The 15,698-nt window shown below is 35.7% G+C and overlaps 1 protein-coding gene across 1 annotated transcript; it reads right to left on the reverse strand.

Annotated features, from left to right (window-relative positions):
• Window positions 1-5,253: 5,253 nt before the first annotated feature.
• mtfr1l (mitochondrial fission regulator 1-like) lies at window positions 5,254-15,674 on the reverse strand. Its single transcript, XM_067367347.1, has 8 exons — window positions 15,528-15,674; window positions 14,862-14,991; window positions 14,660-14,767; window positions 12,961-13,070; window positions 12,592-12,803; window positions 12,035-12,392; window positions 6,999-7,144; window positions 5,254-6,886 (listed from the first exon to the last, which is right to left on the reverse strand). The coding sequence occupies exons 2-7, from the start codon at window positions 14,874-14,876 to the stop codon at window positions 7,033-7,035; spliced, it is 915 nt and encodes a 304-aa protein (XP_067223448.1). The 5' UTR covers window positions 14,877-14,991; window positions 15,528-15,674; the 3' UTR covers window positions 5,254-6,886; window positions 6,999-7,032.
• Window positions 15,675-15,698: the final 24 nt, after the last annotated feature.

Raw genomic sequence — 15,698 nt, forward strand, 5'->3', positions numbered from 1 at the left:
GTTAGTCATTGGAAGCAGGACTGACAAGTGTATTTTATGTGACTGTTAGTCAGTTGAAATGGAAAGAAAGTAAATGGCTTGTGAAGGGTACTGTATCCTGCATTGACAGAGAAAGTATGGAAACACAGATTACTTCAGGGCAAAAAACAGTGAGGTCCAAACGTGTGAAATTAGTGAAAACAGATCACTATTTTGCATTTTTTTTATAGTTAATTATTGTTTTTTTATTACAATTTATATTAAATAATTTCAGTGGGGGAAAAAAATCAATTATATATATATATATATATATATATATATATATATATATATATATATATATATATATATATATATATATATATAAAGTGTAATTAAATTAAACAAATACAATAAAAATCAGTTTTAAAATGAATTAGTAATTATTTGGTTTTGCTCTAATGACATTAGTGCTCAAGTTCAAACTACTGTATAAACACTGATGTTAAAGAATTAGTTCACTTTCAAATGAAAATTACCCCAAGCTTTACTCACCCTCAAGCTATCCTAGGTGTATATGTAAGCAATCTCGTACCTTATTGCTTTGATAAAACAGTTATCACACAATACAAATATATTAAAGCCAAAAAATATGTATCAATGCAACTTTCATGAAGTAAAATCACTAAAAGCCTTCCTTCCGCCGGAAAAATAGTCCCTGACCATGAACAGCAACAGAAGTTACATTATTACGCCATTAGATGGCAGCAAAGACTGTCTTTTTAAGTGAGTCACCTAATAGCAAAGACTTTTATATTGAAAAGACTGAATTGTTGTGAACATGGAACAAAACGCAAGTGACAAATGTTTTGACTAGCGCTGTCAGTTACGGGAAAACCCCTTAAATTTTAAAAGGACAAGATTATACATCAGAAATTTAATCATATTTTTGATTATGAACATAGGACTGACCTGAAGGAAAATGCTAAATCTGAAGGTAATAAATTCATTCAATTGATCTCTTTTTCACAATACTCTTCTACATAATACAGTATATAGTACACCTAGGATGGCTTGAGGGTGAGTAAAGCTTGGGGTCATTTTCATTTGAAAGTGAACTAATCCTTTAATGTTCTCCAGCATGATTTGAGATGATCTGAAGAGCATCTGGTGTGTCATTGCATAGGACATCTGACCATCTGTACAAAGGAGTTTACAGTGTAAAGGAAATATAGCCTAATGATTTGATAAGAGACCTAGAAATAGTGAAGAATCTGACATATTTGCGCATAATCATTAAAGCTTCTGTTTATGTACGCGTTTAAATGGGATTTTAAATCACAGAACTCACTATATATGCAAACACTACATTTTAATCCCACTCAATCTTCAACAGAAATATTTTTGTAATTCCACAGAGCATGAAATATTGATCACTGTGTATGATGCAAGTCTTTGAAAAATGACAAACCAGATGGGAAAATTTAAACAGACTTTTTTTTTTTTCTTTACGATCTCAATCAGACCATCAATTCACACATATGAACGAACACACATCTGTGTTTCTCTTTGAAGAAACCCCTGATGATGACGTCTTGCAACCATGAAAGAGCCTTCTGAATTGTTCAAAAATGCAAAATGTATTATTAAAGACTTTTTCATTTTTCATACAGAAGGCGCCTAGAAAATTTTTATGTCTTTTCTTCTGGGCCTTTTATACTTCTCACATAGGCCTCTACACCATTTCTGCCACATTTAAATGTAAAAGATGCATGCCAGCATTCAGTCCTGACTCTGTTTCTAAGGAAATGGTTTTATTGGTTTGTATTCTTGGAGTCAAGCTCTAATTTAAACAACAAAGACTCTGTGCTTCTGGTATGTTTTAATAAAGAAACTGCATGTTGAATCATCAGCTCATTATGGGTGAAAACAAATGCATCATGTCTGGCCTGACACAGACAGGCTAGACATGATGAACATGGATCACAAACATGTTTCTGTTGCCTGAAATAAGAAAAAAATATGCTTTATTTGTTATTCTTTAATAATCTGGTCAGTCTGACAGAGATTTATTCTATTATTCAGTAAATCAAGGTCAGAACAGAAGCTTTCAGGAGCTGGTGGGACAGCTTTCCTCTTAGCAACATAAAGACACCTGAATTTAAACACATTTGACCAGTATGTGAGAATGTAAACATCTACAATCTCAACATGTAGACTTAGTAGCCGGAAAATGATCTGTGAAACTTTTGAGCAACAGGCTAAATTAGTGTGTCAATGTCACACAAAGGTCAATATTTATAGTCTCAAACAACGCCACTGTGTCACTGGACTCTATTAAACAAAATCTCCACAGACGCCTAAAAATCCTCTCTGATCTAAAATAGACAGAATCTGCTTTCCAGAGGTGAGGTGTAATAAAGTAGGCCAAGGACTGCCACAGAAAATAGACTGAACACTGAAACTGGCCTGGATCAAATCAGGTCTTTGAGAGAAAATTAAAAAAGGAGGTTAACTAGAATCTTCGAAGTCACGGGTGTCCCTGGGGAGTAATGTGAGGAAGAGGCCCCATGTGCACTGATAGGTGCAGGAGACTCGGTAGTAGAGGTGCAGTGATCTCATCATTTTACCAGACAGGACACTGCACGCAAATGCTAGCTGGCAAGTAATCACTGTGTCAATGTCAAAGAAGAGAAACTGTTTGTTTCAGCAACATGTAATGTTTCAGTAACTGTGGTATTCAGGGAAAAAAATGTTTACAACCTAAAAATGGCTGAAGATACACCTTGTCTGTCAGCATGTTGTTAGAACCATGAACTGCAGAACTAATTTAGTATTGTGGCACTGCTAATACTGTTGGCTTCTGCATTATACGTTTCTTGTGTTCAGTAACTTTTTTATAAAAGCATCTGGTAAATGATTCAAAATAAACAAAGAAAGTCATTGGCAACAGGTTTGGCCTGAGACACGATCACATATCGGAAAGTGTGTTTGTTTCAGCTGCAGGTCTAGAGTTTCACAGAACATCAGAACCTGAGTTTTCAGCTGTTCAATGTAATGAGAACTGATGAGAATTAGCTTACAAGAAAAAAAAAAAAAAAAAAAAAAAACATTTAACACACTACTGTTCGAAAGAAGCTTATGCTCACTAAGGCTGCATTTATTTGATACACTAAAACAGTATATTGCAGATTAAAATAACTGTTTTTGTTATAATCTATTTTAAATTTAATTTATTCCAGTGTTGGCAAAGCTGAATTTACAGTTCCTTCTGTTCATGAAACATTTCTTATCACGTTTGAAAGTAGTTGTGTTTCTTAACATTTTTGTCGAAACTGTGGCTGTTTACACATGGTATTAAGATGCGTTTTGATTGATCGGATAACAGTGAACGACGCTTAACAGGGTCTAAAACGTTTTGAGCTGTCCACTTTTGACCACTTCCAGAGTCGAAAAAGGATTTGACCGGATTGCTTTCGTAGTGTAAACGCTCGTGCAGAGTTGGGTATAACGTGTTACAAAGTAACGCGCTACTGTAGTCTAATTACTTTTCCTGATAACCTAATGTAACGCATTACATTTTAAATGTATGTAATTTGATTACAGTTACTGATGTCAATAAAATTACTTGCGTTACAAGAAAAAAACAAATAGGTAAAGTGCATTTCTAAAAGAAATCACGTTTGGCGCGGATGCGTCATTATGAATCACTGGAGAACGCGTGGAGGAGGATACCTACTCCCAAGACGAGGTCCAACCTCGCCTAAACAAGCTAGATTGGACAATACTGTTTTAAAATGTTATTATAAATGTTTTCAACAATTTTTTCCTGTTCTTAATGCAGTTACATACAAACATAAACACGGTTATTTAAGCTACCACACACATACATGCTACACACAGCAAGGAATGTTTAAGTTGTGTCCGAAACCGGTAATTCGTTCACTGACTCACTAATCCCTATGTAGTGTATGTCATTTGAGTGCACTATCTGCAAAGACTGAACGAAATTAAGTGAGTGTATCTGTGCATCAGAGAGCTTGAGCTGTCACAGAAACGGCTCAACACGTGATAAAACTACTTTTATCAATGTTACTTTATAAAATAATAATATTAATAACAATCTTAAGGACTTTATTTTGTAATCATACATACCATACGTGCCAGCTTTGTAGTTGTATCGATTGTATAATTGGTTTGTTCATAATCAAAAAAATAAATAAATAAATACAGTAACAAGTGTACAATATTTCATATATTAGTTTTAATAAAGTTATTTGTAGTTTATTAGAATCTCAGGCTAACAGATGAGCGCCCTCAGGCGACCGTTATGATTACGGATGAATAAGCTATCTACAGATGATTAACAAATATTTTTTAAGTCAAGTTGCTGTTTTCATACCTCTGTAATATTTTTCAGTCAATATTAAATTACTGAAAGAACTATGAGTTTTAGTTTGTGGTGTATTTTTGTAGGTTTTATAGGTTTTCAAAGTAACTTGAATGTAATTAGTAATCTGATTACTTTTTTTACACGCAGTAATCAAAAAATGTAATCAAATTACAATTTTAATGTAGTAATTTGTAGTGGATTACTTTTTTTTTTTTTAAGTAACTTACCCAACACTGCACTCGTGGTTGAATGCGTTCAAACAGCCATAAAAGACCACCTGCTGACCTAATGCGTAAACATTACGAGCAGCCCACTAGTCGGATGAGATTTAACCTTTGTTGGCTGGAGATCAAAGTTTGGTTTAAGATGATAAATGTACCAAGCACAATGTTCTCTCACCATTCACAATTTCTTGCAGCTATCAGAGCTGAAACGAAAGCTGCTGCTCTCCGTATGTTTTTCTCCGTACGTATCTGTCATTAATTATTTACCCTCATGTCGCTGCACACCGTAAGACCTTCGGAACACAAATTAAGCTATTTTTGATGATGAACGAAGGTCTTACATGTGTGGAACGACATGAGGGTGAGTGATTAATGACAGAATTTTCATTTTTGGGTGAACTAACCCTATAATACGAGGTGTAAACAGGGCCACACTATGACACTTTCAAAGCATTCTATGATAATTAAAAATGTCAAAAGAACAGAATTTATACGAAATAGAGATGCCAGAGATGACTGGGTAAAAGTGTCTCAACCAATGTGAATTCCTATTAATTTTCAAACTTCGTTTTGAACGGTAAAGTAAATGTTATACTTGTTAAGACTGTAGAGAATACCGCCCCCTGTGGATGCTGATCATCATCACATTGAACAAAATACATGAATTATAATGCGTTTTAACCATTTATTTCCCGTCTTACGCACAAACAACAAGCAGACAGAATTGCCTTATTTGACAAAATGAAAACACAAGTACACAAGTTTCTTTCATCCAAAAGAAATCATGAAACTGCAAGACTGACCTGAATCAAAGAAAACTTGCAGTGTTTACTATGGTTAAAACTATAAATTAAACCCTGCAGTCAGAATGAAAAAGTAGCACACATATTTTACCGGTTACTGACAGGTACAGGAACATACCTTAGTACGTTCAGTGCGTGATAAAACGCCCTATATTACAGCTCTACTCGCCCATTAGCATAATGATCAGATTCATACGACTGTAACTCTGATATGAAAACATTTGTACTGTAAACTAGTGTATCACTTAAGGAAGTTAATTTTAAGTAGTTGTGGGTTTAAATTATGTTGTGAAGATAACTACAATTAGTACTAAAAGTATGGAGGAGCTGGAAGATTGTGAAGTTTGAGGAAAAGTTTGGGATTAAAAACACCAAACATCTCTTCTAATGCAATGTCAAACAGATGGGGAAAGGCTGCAGGCATGTCCAAACAAGAATGTGAAAGAAATGAAAAGCACATTGAGTTTGATTCCCACTTTAGTGAGCAATCATGGCACAAAAGCAGTGTATGTATTAAAACAGCTTCTTGTTACACTTTGCAAATGGAAACAAAGCATCCTTCATCATCATATAAAACATGAGGCATTCTCAAAACTGGCTTACAGTCACACCCAGCACCACATCACACATGCTATTCAGATTTTACAGAAACATTTACAACCTGCCTGACAAGCAAAAACCAAAAATAGTTTTTTTTCCCCCAGCCCATGTTCTTCCTGAAGATAAACCACACAAAATATGAATTCAAACTTATGTTACATTGTTTGCTGAACCACATCAGTCTTCTGGCACAATATACACCTCAAAAGTCTGTAGGGAAGAAGGGGAAAAATCACAGAGCGCTAATTACAAGTGAATGCAATCCGAAATCTTCAGTGCACATGCACACACAAAAACCCTTTAAACAGAAGAGCGTCTTGTTTAGTCTCTAAACGGAGGCAAAAGCACGTCAGTACCGTAACATCAGATGCTTCAAGTATAACAGGGTTGTATGAGGAAACGTGTAAGGCAAGAGATACACTTCTACAGCTCCAAACTACACATCTACAAAACGACAAATTGGAACTGGGCTCCTTCGGGAATCTTCTGTTGTTTCATGGCTTGAATAATATGATGTGAAATTTCAACTGCACACTAAGGATCTGAAGAAATAAATGTCCTATTGAAGTTAACAAAACAATGATGGTGAAACAGGAAGTAGTGCTTGGATTTAACAAAATCTATGATGGAACGATGAAGGCTGAGTGATCACTGATCTGTTGAGAATAAAGGCTATCCTTAATGGACCCTTATGTGCGCGCACACACACACACACACACACACACACACATTACAAACTTGGTCGCTCAGTGCCAGCTGGAGTGTGTATGTGCGTGTGCTGATGATAACTGCTTCCTTTCCTTCCAGACGTGTCACAACAGCGCAGCATTGTGGGAGCACTGAGGAACGCAGATTAACTCCATTTAGGCTTTATGGGGTTTCCATGGCATCGGTCCACAGGCACAGGCCTATTGACCCAGTAGGAAAAAAAGGAATAAAAACGTTTTCACAGCCATGTTTTATTCTCTCATCTTTGTAACTTTAAACCAAAGAGAAAAGCAATCCATGCTTCAGCCTTACATAGAGAATCTGCTGAGAGGGTCTGGATGATAGATTATTTCCTCACACTGATGTCATCGTCCTTCAGAATGAACTTCTTCCTCAATGCTTCAGATATAAGAGAGGCAGAATCTTCCTCCCTCAGTGAGGTGCATCCACGGTTATATCTAAATAAACATTAACATTATTCACTATATTATTTATTAATAATAATCATAATAATAATGATAATGATAATAGGTTTTAATATGCCATCACTATTCATTAAAATAATAATTATAAATTTAACACGCAAAATTCAATTACATTTTTTATAATTAATATAAATATAAATAAAATAAAAATAGGCATTGAAACACCATCACTATTGATTTATAATTATTATTATTATGATTATTATAAATACAAATCAATAGTAATGGTAAAAATATTATTATTATGATGATTATTAGTTACAAATCACAACAGCACCTACTATATTAAAGAATTAGTTCACTTCAGAATTCAAATTTCCTGATAATTTATTAAAATAACATGTTATCCAAGATTTTTGTCTTTCTTCAGTCAAAAAAATTTTCGATTCCAGGATTTTTCTCCATATACAGTTCAGTCCAAAAGTTTGGAACTACTAAGATTTTTAATGTTTTTAAAAGAAGTTTTGTCTGCTCACCAAGGCTACATTTATTTAATTAAAAATACAGTAAAAACAGTAATATTGTGAAATATTATTACAATTTAAAATAACTTTGTACTATTTAAATATATTTGACAAAGTAATTTATTCCTGTGATGCAAAGCTGAATTTTCAGTATCATTACTCCAGTCTTCAGTGTCACATGATCCTTCAGAAATCATTCTAATATGCTGATCTGCCGCTCAAGAAACATTTAATGTGTATAATTGTACAAAATATTTGTATACAATATTTTTTCTTCAGGATTATTTGATGAATAGAAAGTTCAAAAGAACAGTGTTTATCTGAAATCTAATATTTTGTAACATTATAAATGTCTTTACTGCCACTTTTGATTGATTTAAAGGGATAGTTCACCCAAAAATGAAAATTTGATGTTTATCTGCTTACCCCCAGGGCATCCAAGATGTAGATGACTTTTCTTCTTCAGTCGAACACAAATTATGATTTTTAACTGCAACCGCTGCCGTCTGTCAGTCAAATAATAGCAGTGATTGGGAACTTGAACAATAAGAGTCGAAAAAACTTCCATAGACAAATCCAAATTAAAACCTGCGGCTCGTGACGACACATTAATGTCCTAAGACACGAAACGATCGGTTTGTGCGAGAAACCGAACATTATTTATATAATTTTTTACCTCTAATACACCACTATGTCCAACTTCGTTCAGCTTCCGGTGAGTGAGGTCTGATCGCGCTCTGACAACGGCAGTGATGTCTCGCGCTCATTGAAGTATATGGGCGAGACATCACTTCCGTCAACAGAACGCGTTTTTTGACCTCACTAACAGGAAGCTGAACGAAGTTGGACATAGTGGTGTATTAGAGGTAAAAATGATATAAATAATGTTCGGTTTCTCGCACAAACTGATCGTTTCGTGTCTTAGGACATTAATGTGTCGTCACGAGCCGCAGGGTTTAATTTTGATTTGTCTAAGCAAGTTTTATTTACTGTTATAGTTGAAGTTCCCATCTACTGCTATTATTTGACTGACAGACGGCAGCGGTTGCAGTTAAAAATCATAATTTTGCGTTCGACTGAAGAAAAAAGTCACCTACATCTTGGATGCACTGGGGGTAAGCAGATAAACATCAAATTTTCATTTTTGGGTGAACTATCCCTTTAATGCATCCTTGCTGAATAAAAGTATTCATTTCTTTAATTTCTTTTCAAAAAAATAAAAATAAAAATTCTTACTGACCCCAAACTTTTGAACGATAGTGTCTAATGCTACAGAAGCTTTGTATTTCAGATAAACACTGTTCTTTTGAACTTTCTATTCATCAAGGAATCCTGAAAAAAAAAGTACAAAACTGTTTTCAACATTGAAAATGATCATAAATGTTTATTGTGCAGCAAATCAGCATATTAGAATGATTTCTGAAGGATCATGTGACACCAGAGGTTGCAATAGACTTTAACATTGTCCGTCATTTTGACGGACGGGGTCGTAAAAATTCCGTCATAATCTATTACTACCCTTCATTTTAATTTTCATATTTTAATTATAATAACACATTTAATTGCTTTTATTTTTGTTCACAAATAAAAGCAATTAAATGTCTTATAACATTTGAACAAAAATAAAAGCAATTAAATGTGTTATTATAATTAAAATATGAAAATTAAAATGACGGGTAATTGACACGTGAAATTTCTCTGTAACGTGACTGTTGTATAGGCTACGTGTTGGTAGCCATTAAAAAAAACGTAGTTTCATATTTGTTTAAATAGTCCTATGTTATATTTTAAATTCATCTATTTGATTATGAAAAGTTAACAGCATGAGTAAGATGCATCATGAAATGCGCAGTATATCCGGAGACATGGAGTGGGTCAGACATGATTTTAAACACTTTATTAAGTTTTATTTTGTAGAAAGCCTTTCTTTAAGGTGAATTTCGTTTTGTAAAAATTGTATCTTAATTTTAATCAATGTTTCATTAACCAATTGCCTGGATGTAATAAATAAGAAGCAAATATAACAGACAATATAATCATGACATGGAGGCGCGGGCGCGATCACTGGCACGTGAACTGGAGCGCGTCTTACAGGCTAAATGAACCGAAACTCAGCGGCTGCTTGCCTCACATACATGAGAAATATATCTACAGAAAGCTTTAAATACCTACTTTAACGAAAACGAATTAATTCAAAACGAAAAGAAATAGCCTAGGCTACTCTGATTATGTAGACTAAACCGAATGAAGTGCATTCTCTCTCTAGCGCATCCATAGATGATAGTCAATATCAACTTCATCTTTGTAGCCGACACTGATTCAGAAAACATTACTTTATTAATAAACAATTAAAATGTCTCCTTGCTGTTTTGCGCATTCATGAGACCAATATCGATTCGTAAACCATAGTCGATCAATTGGTAGGCTATGCTGTTTTCAGTTGATGATTAAACAGTGCATTGTGCGCCTCCGATCCAATAAATCGCAATAGGCTTAACGCTTTGTGTTGCTTTTGATATGGAAGAAAAGTCTCAGATTTCAAATTCTGTCCATTTCATTAAGAAATTCAAGCAATAAATACTGTTTTGGCGCTCTTTAATGTGGCGTGATAGAGAGTTGTAGCTTCTGGGTACTCGCCTGGGTGTTATCAGTATCAAACGCATAGCAAAAGATTCCTGCCAGTTTTATTTTTGTTCTGGATCCAGTGCTCTGCTGCTACATTGGAGCGCACTCGCCACCAACTGAACAGGGGTGTGAATTACACTTACAATTTACAGTAGATCACCCTGAGTGTAATCTGTCACCGTGACGGACGGCCTTCAGATTTTTCCGTCATTGATAAAAAAATTCCGTCAATGACGGAAAATCTTCGGTTAACGCGACCTCTGTGTGACACTGAAGACTGGAGTAACGATGCTGAAAATTCAGCTTTGCATCACAGGAATAAATTACTTTGTCAAATATATTTAAATAGTACACAGTTATTTTAAATTGTAATAATATTTCACAATATTACTGTTTTTACTGTATTTTTAATTAAATAAATGTAGCCTTGGTGAGCAGACGAAACTTCTTTTAAAAACATTAAAAATCTTAGTGGTTCCAAACTTTTGGACTGTACTGTAGTTGACTTCAATGGCTACCAACAGTAGCAAGTCCAAATTACAGTTTCAGTGCAGCTTCAAAGGGCTCTACACAATCCCAGACAAGGAATAAGGGTCTTATCTGGTGAAACGATCGGTCATTTTCTTAAAGAAACCAAAATAAAAAACAATTTATATACTTTTTAACCACAAATGCTCGTCGTGCACTAGCTCTGTGATGCACCACTCATTACGTAATCACGTTAGAAAGGTCACGCGTGACAGATACGCAGTACTGATCCAGTGTATACAAAGCAAACGTGCAAAGACTAAGTCGAACACCCTTTACAAAAAAGGTAAAACAACGATGTCGGATGTCAGTTATTCGCCCTACAGTGGTACTTCCGCCTACATCAGGTGTGACCTTTCCAACATGATTACGTAATGCCTGGTGTATTGCAGAGCTAGAGCAAGATGAGCATTTGTGGTTAAAAGTATCTAAATTTATATATTTTTTAGAAAATGACCAATCATTTTGCTAGATAAGGCCCTTTTTCTTCGGCTGGGATCGTGTAGAGCCCTTTGAAACTGCAATTTGGATCTTCAACCCGTTTGCAGCTGCTGAAGTCCACTATATGGAGAAAAATCCTGCAGTTTTCCTCAAAAAACATTTCTTTTCGACTGAAGAAAGACAAACATCTTGGAGGACATGGGGGTGAGTAAATTATCAGGAAATTTGAATTCTGAAGTGAACTAATGCTTTAATAATAAAGAGAAAAATTTCAAGCCCTCATGGTTCAAAAGTTATTAGCATGAATGTGAGTGCAACTTTGGACAGTTGGTGGCGCTAGTGGGATTGGGTTAGAGCAGAGGTGTCCAAACTCGGTCCTGGAGGGCCACTGTCCTGCACAGTTTAAACTTGCCTCAACACACCTGCCTGGAAGTTTCTAGTATGCCTAGAAAAACCTTGGTTAGCTGGTTCAGGTGTGTCTTATTGGGGATGGAGCTAAACTCTGCTGGACAGTGGCTCTCCAGGAGCAGGACTGGACCCCCCCTGGATTAGGGACTCTAAATTTGTTATGGTAACAGATCAGACTGTCCTCTATCTGTGTGCCAAATTTCATAACTGTCATGCAAACATTTCTATGGGCTACCATAGACTCGAGAGAAGTAGTAGTAGAATAGTAGTTGTATAATATTAACAACTTCCCATCTCATATATGGTGTAAAAAGAAAAGGCCTTTACAGAAGAATAAAAACAATTCTAAACAATTTCTGCATTGTCAGTGTTATGTTGGTTTTGAAACAGCACTCACCTGTCCTTGCTCATCTTCATGCGGTTCATGTCTTTCAGGATGTCCATGACATCGGCAAAGCTTGTTGATTTTGAAAGTGACACAGTGTCTTCCTCTGGCTCCCGGAAATCCATAGTAGGGCGATCAAGATCAAAAGTTGCAGATGCTGTCATGGAAACTGGCGGCACAGGATCAGGTACCAGCTCTGACACCTCCTCCTCTTCATCCTCTTCCTCCTCTTCTTCCTCTTCTGTGACATCACTAATGACAAAGGAGGCTGTGGGAGCAGGCTGGTAAGCAGCAGTCTCAAAAGGAGCCATGGAGAAGCCCACACTAGTGTCGTCAGGGGACAGCAGGTCAGGGGTGATCGGGTTTGAATCTAATGATGAGGCAAATTTTTATGATGAAGCACCACAGGTCAAAATATTTTCAAGCAAATACATCAAATTGACTACTAAATTTCTGCTGCAGCAGACAAGTCTTAATTTTGAGTCTAAAATTCCTCTTAAGCGTTAACTTGCCAATGTCAAAAACACTAGAACCCAATAAAAACTAAAAGCTTTAGTCAAATACTGAACCTGATTCTGCAGCAACAATCTTGGCGATTTGGGCTCGGAGGCGACTCAGCTCATCTTGTAAAGCTGTGGTGCGGTTTAGAGCGGTTAAACCTGGTTTCCTCAGACCCTCGACTCGCCTGCCTTCTCGTCTGAAGTTGGGCACAGACGAGTTTCTGTGCATAACCAGCAGCGGTGTTGGCCTCCACTCATGCCTCAGCGGACGTGTGTCACTCCTGACAAACAGCAAGACAGCATTGTGATAAATTAATTATTTTAATATTATAAACTGTGGATCTAGCACTAAATCCTACAGAACACCATTAAAAATGCAGCCAAATAGGAAATCTGGTGCACTATATGAAGCTACGTGCACCAGCAAGACAGACTTACCTGACTCTGGCATACGTCTCCTCCTCATCATCTGCAATCCAGGCAATATCTGCCAGTGTAGGCACCAGTGGACCGTCCAGAGAGCGCATTGGAGGAAGTCCTGGGAGTTCCTGGAGAACACAAACAGAAAACAGCCATACCTTTATTTTTATCCCTGTTATGGCCCCGTCTTCCACTTCTTATCTGTTGGGGGCAGTATGACCTCGTCATGTGATTGGCCAGAGATGTCACTGTTAATTTTTTCAATTTATGGGTAAAGAGCATAGACTGTAAAAAAAATCTCGGTAAAGAGTTTAAAAGTTTGTAGTAATCTGCTCACCAGTGCTTCCTCTGGTGGAACATAATTCTCCAGGGAAGTCTTTTGCTCCAACTTGTTTTCTTTTAGTTTGTTTATTTTTTAATCCAACATTCATAACCCTATTGGGTTATTATTTTCCCAATAGTCCCTAAACATGATGTTATATTTTTGTAATAGATGATTTTCTGCATAAATAAATAATCTTGCAATTTAAACAAATTTGTTTGCATGTGACGGTCGGGAACGAGCTGGCCACGACATCTCTTATAAAGTCATTTTTGACTGAATTCATTTTTTATACAAATATTTCCTCAATCTGAGTGGATTTTTTTTTCTTCAATATTTTACCTTAAACAAAAAAATGGACTTCATTCGATGGGTCTAGGTCATCAATAAAAAAAAAAAGTCACACCAACTTAATGGGAAAGACCCGAATGCAGAGCTATTTTTTTTTTTAAATGTGTTGAATATATCAGCCCCAATGTTGAATATAAATACAGATATGGAACTATAAAACATTTAGAGTGCAAAAACTTGCACACCCACCCATCTACTGCAAAAATTATGCTTCAAAATGATTAAAAAATAAATATACCACATTTTGACACATAAAAGTCAGATAATGTCTAAATAAATATCCAAGTATATATTTCCTAAGCATAAAATCTCAAATTCTTGTGCAACGGGTGGGTGCATAGAACACTTAAGCCATCTACTGGCCATTACTGTCAAAACATGATTTTACTCTGACATGAAGTCATGTTATATTTCTGTTTTCACCAGATGGCTGCAATCTGGCCCAAATACATGATTAATTGTTGATTTACTTTGGCCTGGTTTCACAGACAGGGCTGATCAAGCCAGGATTAGACGTTAGTTCAATTAGGACATTAAAGTAGCTTTTATAAATGTGCCTTAGAAGAAAAAAAAAAACATTACTGATGTGCATCTCGAGACAAAACAATGGCACTGACATATTTTAAGATAAGTTGCTTTCAGTTAAAACAGCTCAAACATGAATTTTAGTCTGGGACTAGGTTTAAGCCTTGTCATGTAAGCCATGTTTCAACTTATAGAAGTGTAGATCTGTAGTGAAGATGGTAAAAGACACATTTACACATAAATAAGATCTAAATGACCTAAAATCCCAAAAGAACAGCATAATTTTATTGCTACTATTTCAGGGAAATTAATGTTATAACATTTCATTTTTAAAAAAGCTACACTCTTACGGTTCCTTCTCAAAAATGTCTGCGAAACAACAAAAGTTTGACTTTTTTCCTGAAAAGCTAAGGAGGGTTAACTTACAACACTTCACTTTTCAATCTTTAACTCAACCACCTAATTATTAGCATGCATGAAAGCATATGCTTGTTTATATGAAAAATTTTATTCCCATACCTGGAAACAAGCCCTGGGACCGGGTTTAAGTGGCAGTGTAGAGCCGATTCGTCTCACCACACTACGAGTTGAACCATGTGGTTTATTTTGCCAAATGGGGATTACCTCCTGAAGAGCAAGTAAACAAACAAAAAAAAAAGTATTCTAAAAATATATAAACAGTGACAGAACATAAATAAAATGTCTCTGTTTATTTACTTACTGCTTCAGTCTCCATTTTTCTGAAAGTGTAGAAAGAAAGCACCCCAACAGCCTTGGATTGTATAGTGGTGTTTTGATTATTAATATTATAGCACCCTGAACATGTTCATCTGGGATGAGGGTTCCTATGCCTTGAAAAATGTGCAAGAAAAACATAAAATATTCTATTCTTTAGGTGCAACACCACTGTAAATGGTGATCAAGAGATCATGTACAGTATAAAAGAGCACAGTGAATGATGTTTTTTTGCAGTTGCTGCAGACCGATTGTCTTCCTTTGTGTTAGTTTGTGTAAATCAAGTGAAAAGTAAATAGCGTGCAGTGCAAGCAAAGGTGTTTTATGACGCACAATCGCTTTACAGGATAATTATCTATATACATAACTTAAAACAATAAATCAATAACTTGAACAGATAAGTACAGCAATGAAATTATAAATAAAAGTAAATAAATAAAATGGGCAATTAAATGACCAGACGATTATGGTAGATATAGTAGAAAAGAGTAACAGTGCAAATTGGGAACATTAATAAATGCAATAAAATGTAAACAAGATAAACAAATCAAAGTGACCCTCATTCCTTCTTTTAGCATCACAGCTAACAAACGACCTCATGATGTAACGTTACTGCCGCTAATTATGCATTTAGAAAACATATAAGACATACCGTGTGTGGTCAGATTAGTTCAGTTTATTTTTTCTGCACTGGTGCAGATTACTATGGTTCACTATGTGTCGTGAATGTCTGGGCTTCCTTTCTCCCTGTTCCGTTAGCCGTTTAGCCGTTTGCCAAGCGCGCCCCCGGCTAATTTTGCAAGCGGTGCACGAGTCGGAAGTG

This window comes from Chanodichthys erythropterus, chromosome 18, assembly GCF_024489055.1.
Source record: "Chanodichthys erythropterus isolate Z2021 chromosome 18, ASM2448905v1, whole genome shotgun sequence".
Taxonomy (NCBI): domain Eukaryota; kingdom Metazoa; phylum Chordata; class Actinopteri; order Cypriniformes; family Xenocyprididae; genus Chanodichthys; species Chanodichthys erythropterus.